Source organism: Oryza glaberrima, chromosome 2, assembly GCF_000147395.1.
Source record: "Oryza glaberrima chromosome 2, OglaRS2, whole genome shotgun sequence".
Lineage (NCBI taxonomy): Eukaryota > Viridiplantae > Streptophyta > Magnoliopsida > Poales > Poaceae > Oryza > Oryza glaberrima.
Genome location: NC_068327.1, coordinates 19,919,647 through 19,939,427, shown reverse-complemented (window position 1 = coordinate 19,939,427; position 19,781 = coordinate 19,919,647). Strand labels below are relative to the sequence as shown.

The following is a 19,781-nucleotide window of genomic DNA, read 5'->3' as shown; positions in this document are numbered from 1 at the left end:
ATTTTTAGTTGGTGTACATGGTGTGTACACGCGAGGGCCTGTGTGCATAGGATACGCTCCCATATATATATATATATATATATATATATATATATATATATATATATATATATATATATATATATATATATATATATGTCAAGATCTAGATCTAGATCTAGGTGGTGGATGTGATAGCAAAATAAAAAAAAAAGTTGAGAATTTATGTTACCACATTAAACCACTACAACAAGAGACATCAAGTATTACACATACATCTAACATTAACATATCAAAAGAAAGTAAATAAAAAAAACATGGAGCTTTTCCTTCACAATTTTGCATGCATAGATCCATCACAAATTGAGGTCTAAAAGCTTAAAAAATTGCATACCTAGGGTGGAAATGAGTAGATCTAAGCACCGTAGAAAAAAAAATCCCCTGAAGATTTGAAGTTCAAAACCTTCCCCCTATATTTAAGTCACTTTAGGAGAGAGAAACACCGGATAGAATGAACTGGGCTCGAGGTGAAAGAAGACTATATAAGGGCATTATCGCAGGCGGACCACATAAGCGGCGCCTACGAAGATCGATCTTCGCAGGCGCACGTCACCTGCCGCCTGCGAAGATCAATTATCGCAGGCGAACCACATAAGCGGCGATAACCTATCTTCACAGGCGGACCGCCCCCTCCTCCCCGGGTATCGTCTTTGCCGATGGGGTTTTGCCTCCGAATGCCACGCCTGCCTGCGAAAATGGAACCCCTACATTGCCGATAATGCGTTTTCTAGTAGTGAATAAAAGATATTATTTTAAGCAAATACTGCCCACTTCACTCTTTTTCAATGTACCAGCATCTCACTCTTTTTCAATAGGGTACCAATTAGGCAACTAGCAAAATGGCCCATGCTTCGCGATGGCTGAGAGCAGCCTACCACCAGTGTTGCAACTTGCAATCGCATCCGTACGATACAGACATACAGTACGCAAAAGTGAAAGAAATGACGGCCATTCATCAACATCAGAGATACCCCCTCCGTCCAAAAAAAAATCAAACCATGAGTTTGATTTTTTTATAGAGTAGTAGAAATAATATGATAACATTTGCGTATATACGTATATATGGGACGACTGCAAATCGAGCATCTTTTTTTTTTCTCAAAAATCAGGCAATGTTTAAATGCTGCTAGGAAAATGTTTCGATCACTAAGAGTTTGTTCGGCTGCAAGGTACAGCACCTGCCTTGCAGCCGAACCGCAGCCTATGGCTGCTTTGTTTGCTGTATGTTGTAAGTCGGCTGGCTGTATGGTAGCGCTGCGATAGGCAGCCGAACGAAGCCTATATTAAAAATGTGACTATTAAATGATAAAACATAATTTAGTCATGATAGAAACATATCATTCTCACAAATGAAACATCAACAAATTACAAGAGTCATAAACAAATATATAAAACACCATCGAAGTATCAAATGTAACATTTCGATCCAACCCAAGAAATATCCAAACACATCTATCTATCTATTATATACTAAAAGTCCATTAAATTTCCTATAAACGCTCTCAAGCCGCCACGTGTCACTTCTACAAACGCTTCTAGACCGCCACGTGGCAATGTCTAACCGATTTTCACTTAAATCGGTGGACCCAATAATTTGGACCATTAGATTAGATTACATGTATTATATATTTAAAAAGAAACAAATACCTGTTCACCAGAAAAAAAGAAAACAAAAGCATATGTACTCCATATATCCATATATAGGTACGTACGTAGTATGCAAAGACTAAAAAACAATCAATAATCTTACCTACTGTTCATTGTAAGGAAAAAAATACACACAGACTTACTATAATAAAACAATAAAGCAAAAAAAAACGTACGTACGTACTACCATTAAAAATCGATTATTTTTAAGATAGATTTTTTTCGACTATTTAAAGATAAAACCTATTACTCTATAAATTTAAGCAAATATAACTGTCGATTTTGACTTAAATGGGTGAATCTAATATTTTAAACTATTAGATTAGATGTATATTATTTTAAAAACTAATACCTTATTATTCTGTGTACGTAAACGGGAGAAATATGAAACTGTTAGGCTAGAAAAAGAAAGAAAACACATAATCTCATCATCGTTTTTCACTTAAATAAGTGGACCTAATAATTTAGACCATTCGGTTAGATTAGATGTATTTTATTTAAAAATAAACTAATACCTTACTGTTCACCAGAAAAAGAAAAAAAACAAAAGTATATACTCCATATAGGTACGTACATACATAAGACTAAAAAACAATCAATCTTACCTATTGTTTATAAAAAAAAACTATGCACAGACTTACTATAGAAAACAATAAAGCTAAAAAAATATACATACATAGTACCATTAAAAAATCAATTATCTTTAAAAATGGAGTTTTCTACTATTTAAATATAAAATCTATTACTCTATAAATTTAAGCAAATATCACCATCGATTTTCACTTAAATTGGTTAACCCAATATTTTAGACCATTAGATTATATGTATTTTATTTTAAAAACACCATATTACTCTGTGTATATGTATACGGGAAATATAAGTAGTCAGTACGTGCATATAACCTGGGAAAAGAAACGAAGTTTACCTACTGTCCTTCGGAACCAAGAAAAATCTACTCACGGTGGTTTTCTGAAATAGTATTTTCTAAATCACTTACTATAAAAACAATAAAAAAATGTGTATCATTGGAAAAAGATCGATGGTCTTTTGAAATAGTATTATCTACTATTTGAAGATAAATATATTGCTCTACAAATTTATGTAAATATACATAGTTAAACTAAATTTATATTATAAATATGAGATATCCCATCAATGATCTTTATTCGTTCTATCTTAACATATGTCAAATATCACTTGATGAATATACAACGCTAATTTAAATCTACATTTGTAAAACTGAAAACAACACAATTTAGTTGTTTCATTTTACACCATTAGATTAGATTTATTATTGACAAATAATACAGCTCTCCTATATACGGATACATGAAAAATATATGAAAAATATATAACTGTTGACTGGAAAAAGTACTCCGTACGTAGAGATGATTGAAAAAAAAACAATAATGCTTACATATCGTCTGACGGAAGGACAAAAAAAAATTAGTACTTATGATAAAGTAAAACAATCGAAAGTCTTTAAAAAAGATTTTTCTACAATTTAGGGATAATACCCCTAAAAAACAATTTAAGGATAAAATATAATAATCTTCAAATTTACACGAATGTAAATTTAAAATATCCAATCAATGATTTTAAGCGTTCTATCTTTTAAATTATTTTAAAATTATATATCCAATTTTTGATTCAGTTGTATTCCTTTAAATAAATAAACTGTTACTCCCTCCTTCCCTAAATGTTTGACGCTGTTGATTTTTTTAAACATGTTTGACCATTCGTCTTATTCAAAAACTTTTGTGAAATATGTAAAACTATATGTATATATAAAAGTATATTTAACAATGAATCAAATGATAGAAAAAGAATTAGTAATTATTTAAATTTTTTGAATAAGACGAACGGTCAAACATGTTTAAAAAAGTCAACGGCATCAAACATTTAGGGATGGAGGGAGTAATATCTATAACCCTAAATGCATCACAAATATGGAGCCAACATGTAATAATTAATGTTATGATAATAATTTCACATCACATTTTAGTGTAAGAAACCACTTGACGAATATATATCGCTAATTTAAGTGTACATATGTATTATCCAAATTACTAAAGGTGTCTCATGTGATTAGAACAATAGGTGCTGAAAACAAAACAGACACTGAACTAACATGCACTACCCTATAGATATTTGTCAAAGTATGATACGTACTTTGGATTATCGTGATAGTATTAAAAAAAATCACTTTCTCTCAGTTACATATAAATTCTTCTATTATTTTGGAATAAAAGTTAACTCCTTCGATTTATGTGATGGTGGTAATATAAGTAATATAAGTGTATGTTTGATTAGATGAAGTAGTATCATTAGCTGTATTTTTAATAGTAAATATCTTTCATTAATATATAGTAAAATTAAAATGTTACTTAAAGTCATCTATAACATACACAATAAAAAAAGTTATATAGAGTTGGGAAACTCTAGAAATTTAAAAAAAAAGAATCACACATAACACAAATAGATATGAACTAACTCCATTATTGTAACATATTTTTTCTAATAAATTTAAGGATATTAACGCCCAAACCAGTTATTAACGAACATACGTTTAAAATAGAGTCAAAAAATATTTTAAAAATATGATCCACACATAAATATTCGTAATAAAAGTTCAAACAATATTAAAAAAAACATGCCCGCGCATACGGGCTACCTTCCTATGACAGAAACTTCGAAAACTCATAAAATTGTATCTGTACGATCTGGTATCTTCCTCCTAACCGAGACATAACCCTACTAGTCTATCGATGTGGGTAGCTGCTGCTCCCTAGGCCTTCTTCACCTCGTTGTCGTTGGTCCCGAGCCCCCTCTCTGTGCCATCTTAGCTAGCGAACGGAAGCCACACGCAACCTCCAACTCCACATGGGGTCATCATCTTCGATTCCTCCAGCTGACCGACGATTACCAGAGTACGGCGCTGGCGCTCCACACGACCCCATAACACATGTGCTTCCCGAACTGCTGCGCTACCTTGTCAGAGGCCACCCCTCCTGCAGCCAGCCATGCCACTGCATTCATTGCGCCGAAGCACGTCACGGCAGTGCCCGAGGCCTCCATAGACAAGCGGAACCACTTGCCGAAGAAGTCATTGGACCTCGCCGGAGATGCATGGTGAAGGTGCCCCAACTGCTCACAAACAAGGCGAGAAGATAGAGAGAGAAATGATACGGAGAGAGGGAAAGAGAGAGAGAGAGAGCACAGGAAGGAGGAGGGGAATGGATAAGGATGTAGAGGGAAAGAGATGAGTCGAGAATGAGTTGGAGAGCGCCATCCCGTTTTACAGTAGTTTTGCACTAGTAAAAAACTATTTTTCCAGACGGGCTAAAGTGGTTTTTACGCCGTCTGCTTGAAAGGGCCTCCAAAAATCGCTCTTTTTCCAAGCGGATGGCGCAGCCATGCACAAAAGTGTGATTCTCACGTGAGGTGCTTATGTTGTCCGCACGCGAAAATAAAAATTGCAAAAAAAAAAACTAGCCACCACCACCGGGCGCGCCCCCCGCCATGCTCCGTCGTTGCCGCCCGCCGGATCCGCGCGAGGGAGCCACCATCGCCTCCTTCAATGCGGGAGCCTGCCGCCGTGCTCCATCGATGCCACCCGCCACCCGCCGTGGACCGTGCCGCCCGTCGCGAGGCTGGCGGAGGCGGATCGGCCCGCCACCTGTCGTCGGTCGCGCAGCCCGCCGCCTGTGGATCCAGTCATCGTGGGCCATATTGAACTAAGGATTGGCTAAGAGCACGTAAAATAGCAATCTTGTGCGGAAGAATGAAGAGTTACGCATTAAATCCGAGAAAATCATTAAGATGATAGGTTGTTGGATTGAAATATGTCTATCAAAAATAAATTTTTCAGATCTAGCAATATGATAGATGAAGGGAGTATCTAATAGTTGGCTATATTATTAAACTTGCTCTAAAAGTGACAGGAGTAGCTAAGAGCAAGTTTAATAGTATAGCTCACTACTAGCTTTAAATCATCTATAGCCAATGTAATAGCCAATTCATACAATAGTTTACCATATTATTAATACCTGGTCTCATTTGTCATACACACATTATGTCTTAGAGTCCGTGCTGCATCTGGCTATAGATATGTAGCCCGTTGCTTTTTTCTCTTTTTTTATCAATTTAAAATATTTTTATTGTTGACTTATAGCATGTTATTGTACCTGCTCTATCGTGACAAGAGTAGCTGTAATGAGTGGCTCCTATTCTACTTGTTGGCCTTTTTCGTGGAGCACTCCCATTCCATCCAATGCCTGTCGACCAAGCCGAGCAGAAGGCCTCGCACTCTTGACCCTCTCCAGAAAGTGGACTGCGGGACTGTCACGCGTATATCTCCTCGTTTGAGCCTCGTCGATTCGTATCAGAGTCAAGTGTCGAACATACATACGTACTATTATGTTACAGTTTAGAATATAAAGTTATATTGATATAATAATAAAGTAAGGTTGCGTTTAGTTCACACTAAAGTTGGAAGTTCGTATGTGTAGGCAAATTTTGATGTGATAAAAAAATTGGAAGTTTGAAAAAAAACTTTGAAACTAAACATGGCCTAAGAGTTGGACTCTATTTTAGAATCAGAGAGACGAATTTGTTGCAAGTTGTAACCGTATGACAACTTAGCATACCGAGAGGGAGCGATTGCCAGCAATGTCTGGTCAAGGGTCTTCGTAACTTTGATACGATGTAATATGCTGTGATTGGAAAAAGAGCGTCCGTAACCAGTGCTCCAAAAATATAGGCTATGGCTAAATATTGTTAACAAATATCGTGTCTCCCTGGAGGGGCATTGACTACTGCGACGGCGGACCGCGGCGACAACGGTGGCGGCGGATAGGATCGGTTTTGGGGATTTTTATTATTTTTTCGAATTTGCAGGCGGCATAAGGGACTGCATACATGCGGGTGTGCTGCCGCATGCAAAAGTGCCGCTTTTTATATACTCCCCCGTTTCAAAATATTTGACGCCGTTGACTTTTTAGCATATGTTTAAACGTTCGTCTTATTTAAAAAATTTAAGTAATTATTAATTTTTTCCTATCATTTGATTCATTGTTAAATATATTTTTATGTAGGCATACAATTTTACATATTTCACAAAAATTTTTGAATAAGACGAACAGTTAAACATGTGCTAAAAAGTCAACGGTGTCAAACATTTTAAAACGGAGCGAGTACAACTCTAGGCAGATAGATGGTCCAACCGTACGAGAAATCAGTTTTATTCTTATGAAAAGATTATTTATTTAAAGTAGTGTAGCAAACCATAACGGCTTATCGAAGAATATTAAGGGGAGCATAAGGAGCGGGTGCTCGCGCATGTCACGTCGGATTTCGCTACGGTAGCTACAGTATGCGAGGGTTGGATTTTTGCGAAAAATACTTTATTAGGATTCGAGGATCACATACATCAAGAAATTAAGCTGAGAGAAAGAAAATACACAATTAATAGAGACATATAAGTACTGTCGCCGTCTTCATGCATGGTAAATTAACACACAAACACATGTACTCCCTCTGTTTCACAATGTAAGGCTTTCTAGCATTGTCTATATTTATTTAGATGTTAATAAATCTAGACATATATATATACGTATGTGTTTAAATTCATTAACATCTGTATATATGGATAATGTTAGAAAGTCTTAAAGAACATGTGAGTAATAATAATCGATGTACGTATCGAGAGAGTCTAGAATAGTTTCTCCTTGTACGACCTAAGCTGTTGAACGAAAGCGTCGATGCACCTGTCGTCGCACTCCGCGTCGGCGACCACCTCCTGCAGCTTCCTGGCGTTGGCGGCGAGCACCGCCTTGCTTTCCTCCTCCACGACGGCGGCACGGACGGCTCCGGCGACGCCGTGCCGGTCGAAAGCGCCGTCGCCGGCCACCTTGCCGCCATCCCTGGGCACCTGCACCCCGGCCCTCTTCACCCCTTCCAGGTAGCTCGCGATCGCGAAGTGGTCGAGGAACAACGGCAGCATGACGAGGGGGTGGCCGAACCGGAGCCCCTCGATGACGGAGCCGTAGCCGCAGTGCGTCAGGTAGGCGCCCACGGCGCCGTGCGCCAGGATCTTGAGCTGCGGAACCCACCCGGTGTGCACCGCCCCGCGCCCGCGCGTGCGCTCCTCGAATCCCGGAGGCAGGAGGTCGTCGTCGGCGGCGTCGGCGTCGCCGCCGCCGTGGGGCTTCCTCAGGGCCCAGAGGAAGGGCGCGCCGGAGAGCTCCAGCCCGAGCGCCAGCTCGCGCCGCTGGTCCGGCGTCAGGGGTGCCTCGCTCCCGAGCGCGACGTAGATGACCGACTTGGGGGGATGCCCGTCGAGCCACGACGTGCAGGCTGTGTTGTCGCCGTCGCCGGCAGCGGCCGCCGCGTCGAGCTGCGGCGGGAGGAGGCCGATGGGGACGGCCGGCTTGCCGAATATCCCCGACAGGAGGGGCACCGACTCGGGCTCGAACTCCACGCAGCTCCGCACGGCGAGGAGCTCGCATCTCTCCAAGGCCGACACGAACCGCCGGGCCATGGCGGAGGGGAAATGGTCATCATCCCCCGCCTCCGGAACGCCGAAATGCGCGCAGGTCGCCGCCGAGTACGGCATCATGAGGACGCAGGGGACATCGCGGTCGGCGGCGGAGGCGGCGGCCCAGCAGAGGAGGCTGTCGAGGATGACCCAGTCGACCTTGCTCCTGCCCGCGGACGCGTCGTCGAGGAAGGCGGAGAAGGGCGCGGCGAGCCCATCGGAGGCCTCCCAGAACGCGTCGAACTTGTCGGCGGGGACATCGGCGGTCGCCTCGGCGCCGTCGGGGAGGCCGTCGACGCGCGGCAACGTCAGCTCCACAAAATCGAGGCGGTGATGGTCACGACCGGGGAGGCGGGCGATGTTGCGCGGGGTGGAGACGAACGACACGTGGTGGCCGCGCGAGGCCAGGCGGTCGGCGAGCTGGAGGCCAGGGAGGAGGTGGCCGAACGCCAGCCACGGGAAGACGACGACGTGCAGCGGGGAGTCGGCGTCCATGGCGGGCGCGGTGCAAGTTTTGTGTAGAGAAGAGTTAACGGCAGTTGGTTGGTGGCAGAGTGCAGATTGCAGCAGCAAACCAACCAAGGGATATACTCCTATATCCTTTGGATTGGGGAAGAAAGCCCTATGGGTTCCCTGAATCGCTTTTAGGAAAAGGTAGGAAAACGACCATCCATTCCGAGCTTCTCTCTGTTTTTTTTTCTCTCGAACGCGTGGGATCGAAGAAATCAAGGTACTGTTTGGTTTTGGGACAGTGTGGGATGGGCTATCCCTATTTTTTGGTATGGGATGATTCTGTTTTTTTGTTTGGTTGTAAGGACAGAACGAACCCTGTTTTTTTTGTTTGGTTTGAGAGATATAATAGGATGGAATGATCTTATATATTGTTTGGATGGAGGGATAAAGGTGGGATGCTTGATAAGGTTACCTATTGATATTAGTTGGTGAGGTTACCCCCAATATGAACACTTGCAAAATTATACTTAAGTCATGAACACCACTATTTAAAAATATAAGGTGAATTGCGTTTGTTCACAAACGATCAAGCTCCATAAGTTATTAAAAAAAAACTCCATATATGCCCATACAGATTGCGGGCCTTGCGGCCCATCTTGCAGCTTTGCTGTTCACACATATGTTGTTGCTCTTCACAAAGGACATTGCGCCAGCAGCAGCAAGGCATCATGATTTGCACCAGCAGAAGGTTAACAGGGATGGAGAGGATGAGGATGAGCAGCAACCTCGCTACTGCCTTGCGTCGTCTCTCGCCTGCTCGCGTGCCGCTTCTCCCTGCACGCGCCGCCGCCTTGCCCTTCTCGCGCCTCAGCTCGCGCAGCCGCCTTGCTCTGCTCGTGCGCTGCCGCCTCGCTCTGCTCGCGCGCCGCCGCCTCGCCCCTGCTCGCGCCTCCGCCGCCGCCACTAACCCTAACCCTAGAACATACTCGTGAGGAGGAGAAAAGAACGAAGGGGAAAGGGACGCGGTGAAAATATGGGTGGGGCGCCGAGGGTTACCGCGCGAGGCGCGTGAAATCTCGGGCGCGGAAGTGGGATGGCGCCGTCCGCCACTTTTTCCCAGACGAAACGATCCCTTGAAGGAATATTCCCTTGTGGAATCATCTCATCCCTTCTAGTCTCTCAACCAAACACATCTAAAAATAAGATCATCTCATCCTATCCCGGGAAATCCCTCAAACCAAACACTACCCAAAATAGCTGATCCAGCCTCCTGCTACACGAGGCCGCGAGCTCCTGCAGGCCGCCGCTCTTGACGGGACGTCCGGACATTTAACTAATTGCAATAATTAAGAATTCGTCGCTCGCGGTTTGTGATATGTGGATTTCCATAGATAGCATATGGGTTTAGTGATAAATCTTTTAAAACTATTTGTAAGAGTGATAAATACTTTATTCGTTTTATAATGTAAGTCTTTTTAGCATTTGCTCATATTCATATAGATATTAATAAATCTAGACAAATATATGTGTCTAGATTCATTAACACATATATATAAATATATGTGTCTAGATTTATTAACATTTATATAAATATGGGTAATACTAGAAAGTCTTACATTATAAAATGGAGGGAGTAGTTAATTATTCCACCCTTTTGACAGCTTGAGCTCCGTCGTGTGGTGTTTTATTTAGGAGTTTGTGGTGCTGCGCTTGCTTCTCTGACTGATTGGAGGCTAAGCTACTTTGTTGCAAGAGTGTCGGTGACTGACACTATTTGCACTGATGCTGATTATGTACTTCCTTTGTAAAAATAATAAAAAAAAGAGTGCTAGAGCATGTTATCTCGTCGAACCGTATAGTCTTGAGTAGCGTTATTTTTCTCGGTGCAGAAACCCACGTGCGGACCATAGCTAACTCCATGTGGCCATGCCTCGTCCCTGCATGCATCCGCATGGCACGATGGGCCATGCCTACTGCATGTAGAAGTAGCTTGCAAGAACCACCATTTTGAACTGCTGGGGATTTTCTTTAGTACGTGTCTTTTAAAAGAGTGGACAACTTTTTACTACTTACCACTGTCAAATATTAATGTCTTTGTTCTAAAAATTTGGTGGTACATTCATAATAGTACTAGGTACTAGTGATGATGCATATAGGTACCGGTGACGATTCGGAATTGCTAAATAACTGTCGAATGGTTTTTGAGCCTAAAATTATGCAGATTACTAACCATGGGATTTGCTTTGCGATTCGTGCTTCGGTGACCTTAGCTCTTCTCCTCCAACTCCGACGACACCTTCTCCAACTCCGGCAACCCCGACAACAGCAATGGAATTAGGGTTTAGAGACCCGGGTTGGGATGGGGGTGGGAGAGGGAAGAGGGGGGATCGCCGGGCTTAGAGGGATGGCCGTGGGAGGCGGAGGACCGGCGGTGGGCGGTGGACACGGGCGGGCACGAGGTGCCGGTGGCGACACCGAAGCCGCGGGGATGGAGGAGGGCGGTGGGCCGGCGTCGGCGGCGGGGGCAAACGGCTAGGAGACGGCGGATCCGGCGGTTAGTGGTTAGGAGGCTGTGGCTAGTGGTGGCGAATCCGGCGGCGGGATCGGAAGCCGCCGGAGATGGGGAAGACAGCGGGGCAAGGGCACTCGCGCCGTCCGTTGGGGAAGAGAGGGGGTAGGGGGTAGGGGAGGAGGCCGGTCGGGGGGAGGGGAGGAGGAGGCTTGCCGGCGCCGTTGACCCCTTCCAGCCAGCCGGCGAGTCCGGGCGGCGGCGCGTGAGGCGGCGGCGGCCTGGAATGATGAGGGGAGGGAGAGGGGTTAGGGTTAGAACTGCAGCACGAATCTTAAAACGATCCAACGGTCTAGAATTCGCATGATTTGTGAGGTGTTTTTCTGTCAAATGCCATCTAGACAGCCCCTTAATTCTAAATACTAATGATAATACTAGTACATGTTAGGCACATGATAGATACCTCTTGCAGGTACCGAAGTTGATACCTCTCATGCCGATGACACTTGCATGTACCAGTAATAGTACCTCTTAGGTATCATCACCAATGATAATACATGATAGATATATTTTAGGTACCAAGTGATGATCTCTCTTAGGTACCGACGATGATACCTATGTGTACTGGTGATGATACCTATAGATAAATATCAGTCATGATAGCTACGTGCAATCTTACTATATTCTTATTTTTTTATTCATAACCCTCCGATTTAAAGCAGATATTAGTGGTGTTGCAAAAGAGTGCTTTGCAAACAAGTTTCAAAGAATAGAGGGTGGGAGGAACATACCCCTCAAGGAGGACTGAGAGCCCCAACATCGCTCCGATGGGGTGACAAAGCCTAGCGGTGCCACATCCTCATCTCTCTTCCTCTCATCCCTCGCCGCTGCTAGAGCAACACGGTGGGAGCCCGTTTGGCTGCTAGGATACCGGTTGTCAGGCTCTTTTCCTCCTCTCGAACTCCACCTCATAAGGCAACTCTTGTAGCTTGTAGAGAGGTTGCTGCATCACTAGGGACGAAGCAAAAGGGCAGGGGATCCGGAAGATAGAGGAGGCAAAACTGCTAGTCAGGCAAGGCGTGTGGAGAGGAGTCCAAAACGAAGGGCTAGTCAGCGGGAGGACCAAATCCAACACATCTCTGGTTGGATTCAACATCCCTTTGGTTGGATCTGGCGTTTCCCAACAGGATCAAAGTAGCACAGAAGGGGCGGTGGCCTGCAGCGAAGAAGCTCGATAGACATGGCGGCGACCGTCGAGGAGGCAGGACGGGCTCGTTGTTCATCAGAGGTGGGTAGCTTGTGTTTGGGGTGGCCAAGACATAAGACTTGTCACAACCTAGTTTTTCAGGTTTCTCTCACTTTGGCACCCATTCTAAGGACTGTAACCCTCATGTACCCCAAGCACTTTTCTCTACCTTGAGCTGGAGGTGAGAAGAGTCTTAGAAACCCGTGTTATCTTGGCAATTACAAAATATATACTTAGATGCATTTTAGGATTTTTCATGGCCTTTAATTATTTCGATACCACACTACATTCATAACAACATTCATTTTAATAGCAGAACCAACCGTGACTAGGGTGCCGCCCACCTCGGGTTATCTTATCAGCCAGGTCTATATTCATTCGAGAAATGCGGGGGTTATACTCTATTTGTTTCCTACCTTCCTTTCTCGATCGAGGTCAGGGAGGAGGTGGCCAGCCGAACGGGAGGAATGGGAAGACGTACGACGACGACGTGGAACGTACGGGGAGTTGTCCCTGGCCGCGCTTGCAAAAACAGCTTGCGAGCGCAGTAGCGTGGAGGAGAGTCCGAGCTAGAGAGAGTAAGAGACAGAGCTCACTGCAGCAACTAAATAAAATGTTCAAAAAAGGCACAAAAAGTATTTATTAATAAGTGGTCTACAGCGTTGATACTCGCCTTGTTCCCTGAAAGCATGTGTTGGAGAGGAGAAAAATGGAAGATAGACAAGATCCGTAAAATAAAATTAGCTATTATTGTATTATTAATTAAGTATTAATTATTTGAAATTTTAGAAATACATTAATATTATTTTTAAAAATAATTTTTCTATAATTTTATTAAAAAAATAACATTTAACAGTTCAGTCAACGTGCGCGAAAAACAAGGTATTTAATTAGGTATTTCTTCTCCTTTTCTTATAAGGAAGGAACACATCTTAAAAATCAGAAAAAATTCCATGGGCACCCTCTACTATCTACTATGGTTCTATTTGTTTCTCTTTAAGATATAGGTTTTACATCGGTTTTTGTTAGCACATATTTTAAACTGTTAAATAGAATATTTCGTGCAAAAACTTTCTATATATAATTTCTATATATAAGTTACTTTAAAATATAAAAAATATTATTTTTTAAGTTTGTAATAATTAAAAATCAATTAATTATACGCTAATTGTTTTATAATTTTCCATGTCCTAACTCTTCATCTTTAATTAATGCAAATGAACACCACCTACATGGGGGACATATTTTGGTCAATTTTGCTACAGAACGCTATAACTTCATGGTTGTAACTCCCAAAAAGTATATTAGGAAGGTTGCTGGTGGACCGTTCATGAGTTACAAATCACAGCTTAATGAAAAACAATAACTTATACAGCACCAGTCTAAAAACAGTAATAAAATATACTATTACTAAATATGTACATTACCCTTGTTTTCACTTAGCAGCTTGTAAAGTTGCATTTATTAGTGCCTGTTTAGGTGGTAAAAAAAATTTTGCCCCTCATGTCACATCAGATGTACAAATATACATTTGAAATATTAAATGTAGTCTAATAACAAAACAAATTACAGATTCCGCCAGAAAACTGCGTAACGAATTTATTAAGCCTAATTAGTCCGTCATTAGCAAATGTTTACTATAGCACCACATTGTCAAATCATGGCGCAATTAGGCTTAAATGATTCGTCTCGCAATTTCCTGTCGAACTATGTAACTGGCTTTTTTTTTCTAGATTTAATACTCCATGCATGTGTCTAAACATTCGATGTGACAGTGCGAAAAATTTTGTTTGGGGAGTAAACAGGCCCTTAGTATCTTTCTAAAAAGAGAATCCGAAATTCGCTACTGCATTTATTCAATGTGTGAAAGGACATGTAGTGTGGTTGCAGTGATCTGAATAGCACCTTAAGATCTTGAGGTCAAATGTCTATAGGAGGGGTTAAGTTTCTAATTTAAAAAACTGCATATATCCGGTTGGATATAAAGGGGGTGAAAAATACCCTTGTAAAAAAATTATGCAGTGACTATTAATAGCAAAGAACAGTTTGTGCATCTCTCCCACTCGACTCCAACTCGTCCGGCCCATGAATCCCATGATCGAGGAGCCTAGCCCCTCCCGGAATTCCCGGCCATGCCGAAGCCCAAGGCAAAGAGGCCCACGCCGCCACGGGCTCACCGGCGATCCCCCGCGGCGGGCGCGGGCGGGCTGGGCCTGGCGGCCGCGGCGTACGTGGGCGTGGACTACGCGCGCCGCCACCTGTCGCCGGCGTGGTGGCGGTGGCACGGCCGGCTGCAGCCGGCGCTCTGGGGGGCGCTGGCGCTGGCCGCCGCCGCGCGCGCGCCCTTCTACCGCAGGTGGCACGCCGAGCTCCGCGCCGCGCCGCGGTTCCTCGCCGCCATGGCGCTCATGCTCGCCGCGTTCCTCTGCGAGGCCATCTCCGTCCGGTTCGTCTCCACCGTCCTCGGCCTCCAGTGGCACCGGTCAGTCCCTTCTCCCTTCTTCTTCTTCTTCTTCTTCTTCTTCTTCTTCTTCTTCTATCCGGCCGCAGCGAAATCAACGAGGGTTCTTTCTTCTTGGTGACATCATTTGTTCGCGTTTTAACGCTAATCATCATGGAGCCTGTGGATCGCGGTTGTTGTGATTAGGATTTTTCGAAGAAGGATGCTCTTGCAGCGGTTACTCGTTAGCAATGTGTAAACCTGAGCATTTATTAACTGTGGTTCAAATGCTTGATTTGGTTACCCGCCAATAAAAACCATTTTGGTGAATTGCTTGCTGGTAGGATTGGGTTTTGTTTTCGTTTATATTTTCTTTATCAGATGATTTGCAAGACAGGTACTTTTTACCTCTGGTAACGGATTGGTGTGAGAACTGAGAACTGTAGATAAGACATCAATTGTTTCTGAAATCTAACATAAGAGTTTTCTTATGTGGGTTAGTGCATTTCTACTAGTTCGTGAAGATTAAGAATCTGTTCTTAGTCCATAATGCTTCGAAACTTAGAGTTTTATGGATCCTAGTGGTGCTTTGGATAGGAAATAGAATGGTTCTTTTAACTGTTTATGGGGAAAACACAGAAATCTACTAACTGTTTATGTGCATTTATGCAACATTTTGTTCCATATATAACCTTTTTCGCCTTGTTAGTTAAACATGTAGTGAGGTTATCACCTTCATTTTTTTTTCATTTCCATTAATGGTATGTGTTTTACTCCGCCCATGAAATTGAACTACCACTAGAAGATATTACTAGTAGTGAGGCAGTGACAACTTTATGTCCTGACCAACTTCCTCCCTTTTTGCTTATGCTTATTTGACTGCACTGTTTATTCTGCACTTTTGTGCCATAAAAATCTTAACAAGAGATAAACTAAGACTGGTCCATTTTTTTTCTCCACAGATCTACAGCTCCTCTTCCCGACACTGGGCAGTGGCTGCTTCTAGCATTGAATGAGAAACTTCCGCAAATTGTGGTTGATCTCCTCAGAGCACCCATCATCAGTCTTCATCACTATCTGATGTTGTTTATCATGCTGGGGTTTTCAGCTCTGTTTGACTGCATCAAAGGTCCTGGACTTGGAATAGCTGCAAGGTATATGTTCACAATGGCAGTTGGACGTTCGCTGCGGACTGTAACATTTCTTGCTACGATTCTACCATCTGCGAGGCCGTGGTGTGCTGAAGCTCGATATCGAATACCTGATCATCCTCATCCTTGGGCACAGAAATACTATGCTCCATATGCTTCTGATCCTGATGCGATCCATAGGGTCATACAAGAGGATATGCCATATGGTCAGCACATCCAACTTATAACCCTTACTGATATGGCTTCTTATATTGGCCTGCAGTAGCTAATGTTCTTCCTTCCTAATTATAGCTTTCGTCAAAGAGTACCCTGGTGAGTATAGACCTAGTTGGGGACATATGAGCTTCTTAGTAGACATTTTGAGGCCAACTGTTGAAGAGGGGTCCTCATGGTATCATTTTCTGAAGAAGGCAAGTGGTGGCTGCAGTGATCTTATGTATAGTGGGCACATGCTTGTTGCTGTCCTCACCGCTATGGCATGGACGGTAAGCTATGGCTATTTTGTCTTCCAGTTTGTCACAAGTCACGACCAAGATGCATTCATTTATTCTTCTTATGCCCTGCTAAAACCAAAACGGAATTAATTGGCTGCACGTTAAATCGAAAGAATGTTATACACTCATCAAGCCATCCTTGCTATATGTTATTTTAAAAAATGCACATGGTTATGCCTGCTTTTATAGTTTCATGGCCTGTGTCAATGCATCATTAATTGGACTTATTTCTTTGCAAGTGACATCATGAACCAGTTTTAAGCATTCCCTAACATGCTCTGTGATAATTATTGTTAAATCAATCAAGCACTACATTTATGTGACAGCTAGGACTCTTGCGGTGAAGAGTTCAGTTTACCCTTGTCTATTTTCTTTTCGTAGGCATGGCCCTTCCTCCTGATGATAACTCCATCTTGCTTAATTTCTGAGTTGGTCTGTTACTTACTGTTCAATTATCATAATAGATCCTTTTTCCATCGTCACAGGAAGCATATGGGGGATGGATCTCTGTTGTTATATGGTTTCTTGTCCTCCACAGCGCTCAGAGGGAGATACGGGAGCGCCATCATTACAGTGTTGATTGCATCGTGGCAATCTACGTCGGAATCCTCTTGTGGAGGATGACTGGTTTCATTTGGTCTGCGATAGACAACAGTCATGCCAGAAGGCTTGCAAAGCTCGACAAGGTTCAGAACAGACTATTTCAGGCTGCAAAAGATTCAGACATGGATGAAATAAGGGGTCTGCTGAACGAAGTTGAGCTGGCTGGCCAAGAGAGGAAGGGCTTCTCGCAGCGCATCATCTTGTCTTTCTCCTCAGCTATGATAGTTTTCACCCTCTCATGTGTTCTCCTAGCATTCACACTAACCAGCGATGGATGATTTCTTCGCAGCCTTCATACTTTCAGTTTCATATTGGCAGATTGAGTTTTACATGATCCCAGCACTAGATTTTTTTGGTAGTGTAGATTGAGAGATTACGTTGATGCTACTTACCTGGTAGTTGAATTAGCAGTGAAACTTGTTTCAGGGGTGCTCTCTCTTGGCACTAAATTTTTGTTGATATCTGTAGCAAACAAAATGTAGATACTTGTGAGGAAAATAAGGATTATCTCCTGTGTTGCAGTTGTTGAGAAGCCCTTTGCTAATGAAATGAGATGGTGATGATGATAATGGTGGTGGATGTTTTAGAGAATTAGTGATGGGAAACCATGTGAACCATTGATGCAATAATGCATTTTAATTTGTTTTTTCAGTCCAAAGAAATGGTTCTTCCCATGGCAGCCTGACCTGGAACATGGAAATGGACCAATGACTCCACGAGAATGTGGCCCGCTTGTCACCAAAATCATCTAATAATATGACTTGGAAATATATGCTATATTCTAGACTTAGTCAAGCTAAGCTGGAAATTTTATTTCTAGACTCTTATTAAGCTGGAGATGTCTCTGTCAATTGATCGTAATTTGGTTTGAAAGTCAGCTCATTTCTACATCGTCAGACAAGTATTAATTGTAGTGCTTCTGGTGATGAATTTTGTGAACCATTTTGAAGGAAAAGGAAAGGGATAAGTTGCAGTTAACTTGTAAATTGCCAGACTGATACACATATTATCTATGCGCGCGGGAGATGATTTCATACATATATACGAGAGTATTTTACAACTGAAAAATGTCAAGTTTCAGATATATTTACTGTGAGTTGTTGTTATCTATTGATCGTAATACAGGCAGAAACTAGTGGAGTTTTCTTTTGGACAACTAATCCTCGAACGTGCGCAAGGCGTGCATTCAGACCCTTGACAGCGTCTCAAAGTGAACGAAAACCAGGGAAAGGATGGCTAATGATATCTACTACTCCCTCTGAATCCAAATGGAAGTTACTTTAGCCTTCTCAATTCTTTCCTAGATGTAAAATGTAAATCATGTTGAAACTCCTTTTTTTAATATTTTTTTTGCCAAATAATTGTTATCCTCCTCACAAATAAATTGTTCATCTTTTCTAATATGGTCAAATAAAGGGCAAGAAAATTCTTGTGTACAAATCAGACTGAGTATACCGTGTTTTACGTAGACGGTTCTGTGGTTTTGCATCGTTCCCGCGGTTACTTCCAGCAGTAGTTACTTCCAAATCAGCATTCTGAATTTCCGAAGCCGTGAGTACTTCCAATTCTTCGCTATGAGTTAGTTTGTAGTATTCAGATTTAGGGATGATTCTGCAGAGACAGTGTACCTGACCTGACACGCTTTCGATCTGCCTGGTATGCATGATGATCTCTGGTTTCAGAATTGGTCCAAGGGGCTCATTTCAGAGAAGTCTTGAAATTCACGTTGTCATCAAAGGAAAATAGGACGGTTGGCCACTTGGCATAAATCACACTGTGGGGCCATGAGTTGTTGATCTAATTAACTAGGGCCTGTTTAGATGGGACTAAAACTTTTAAGTCCCTATCACATCGGATGTTTGGATACTAATAATAAATATTAAATGTAGACTATTAATAAAACCCATCCATAATCTTGGACTAATTCGCGAGACGAATCTATTGAGCCTAATTAATCCATGATTAGCCTATGTGATGCTACAGTAAACATTCTCTAATTATAGATTAATTAGGCTTAAAAAATTTGTCTCACGAATTAGCTTTCATTTATGTAATTAGTTTTGTAAGTAGTCTATATTTAATACTCTAAATTAGTATCTAAATACAAGGACTAAAGTTAAGTCCTGGATCCAAATACCACCTAGGTACTGGAATTTGCTAGGGGTTAAGGTACAAAAGTGGTTCGGCGGAAATATTTTACTCACGATAAAAGTAGAACGACTTGAAACAAAAGAAGAATTTGTAGTTTTGAACCCACAGGTGCAAGTTAAAAAGATGTGCGTGAACAACTCATGCAGTTTTACTGTTCATTTTCTGAATCTTATTTGTATCCTTAGCTCTGAAGAAATCAAGAAACCGAGTTCAACCTACCTTGTCCTGTCGGGCTGTCTCTATCCGGGCTGATAAGAACCGAGGGAGTGTGACAAAACCCAATCGGCCAATCCGCGTGTTGATTACATTTCCAAATCCTTGGTCGACGCTAACAACCATTGTCCATGTCGATGCTTAGCTGATGAATCTTGACTTTGTTTGCATGTCCTTCCACCAATTAAGGTGAAGATCTAGCAGATGAGCTGTAATAGCCATCACACGGCTTCATTCCTGAATGACAATTCAAGCAGTAACAAATTAATGTACATCATTGTACTGGGTACAAACAAC

General features: G+C 42.3%; 2 protein-coding genes across 2 annotated transcripts; one reads left to right on the top strand and one right to left on the bottom strand.

Annotated features, from left to right (window-relative positions):
- Positions 1-7,084: 7,084 nt before the first annotated feature.
- Positions 7,085-8,919, bottom strand: LOC127761847 (UDP-glycosyltransferase 91D1-like). The gene has a single exon (XM_052286179.1). The coding sequence runs from the start codon at positions 8,717-8,719 to the stop codon at positions 7,400-7,402; it is 1,320 nt and encodes a 439-aa protein (XP_052142139.1). The 5' UTR covers positions 8,720-8,919; the 3' UTR covers positions 7,085-7,399.
- Positions 8,920-14,564: 5,645 nt separating this feature from the next.
- Positions 14,565-17,842, top strand: LOC127764772 (protein PHLOEM UNLOADING MODULATOR-like). Its single transcript, XM_052289686.1, has 4 exons — positions 14,565-14,914; positions 15,835-16,229; positions 16,315-16,508; positions 17,003-17,842. Exons 1-4 carry the CDS (start codon positions 14,565-14,567, stop codon positions 17,396-17,398), a joined length of 1,335 nt encoding a protein of 444 aa, XP_052145646.1. The 3' UTR covers positions 17,399-17,842.
- The last annotated feature ends 1,939 nt before the right edge of the window (positions 17,843-19,781 follow it).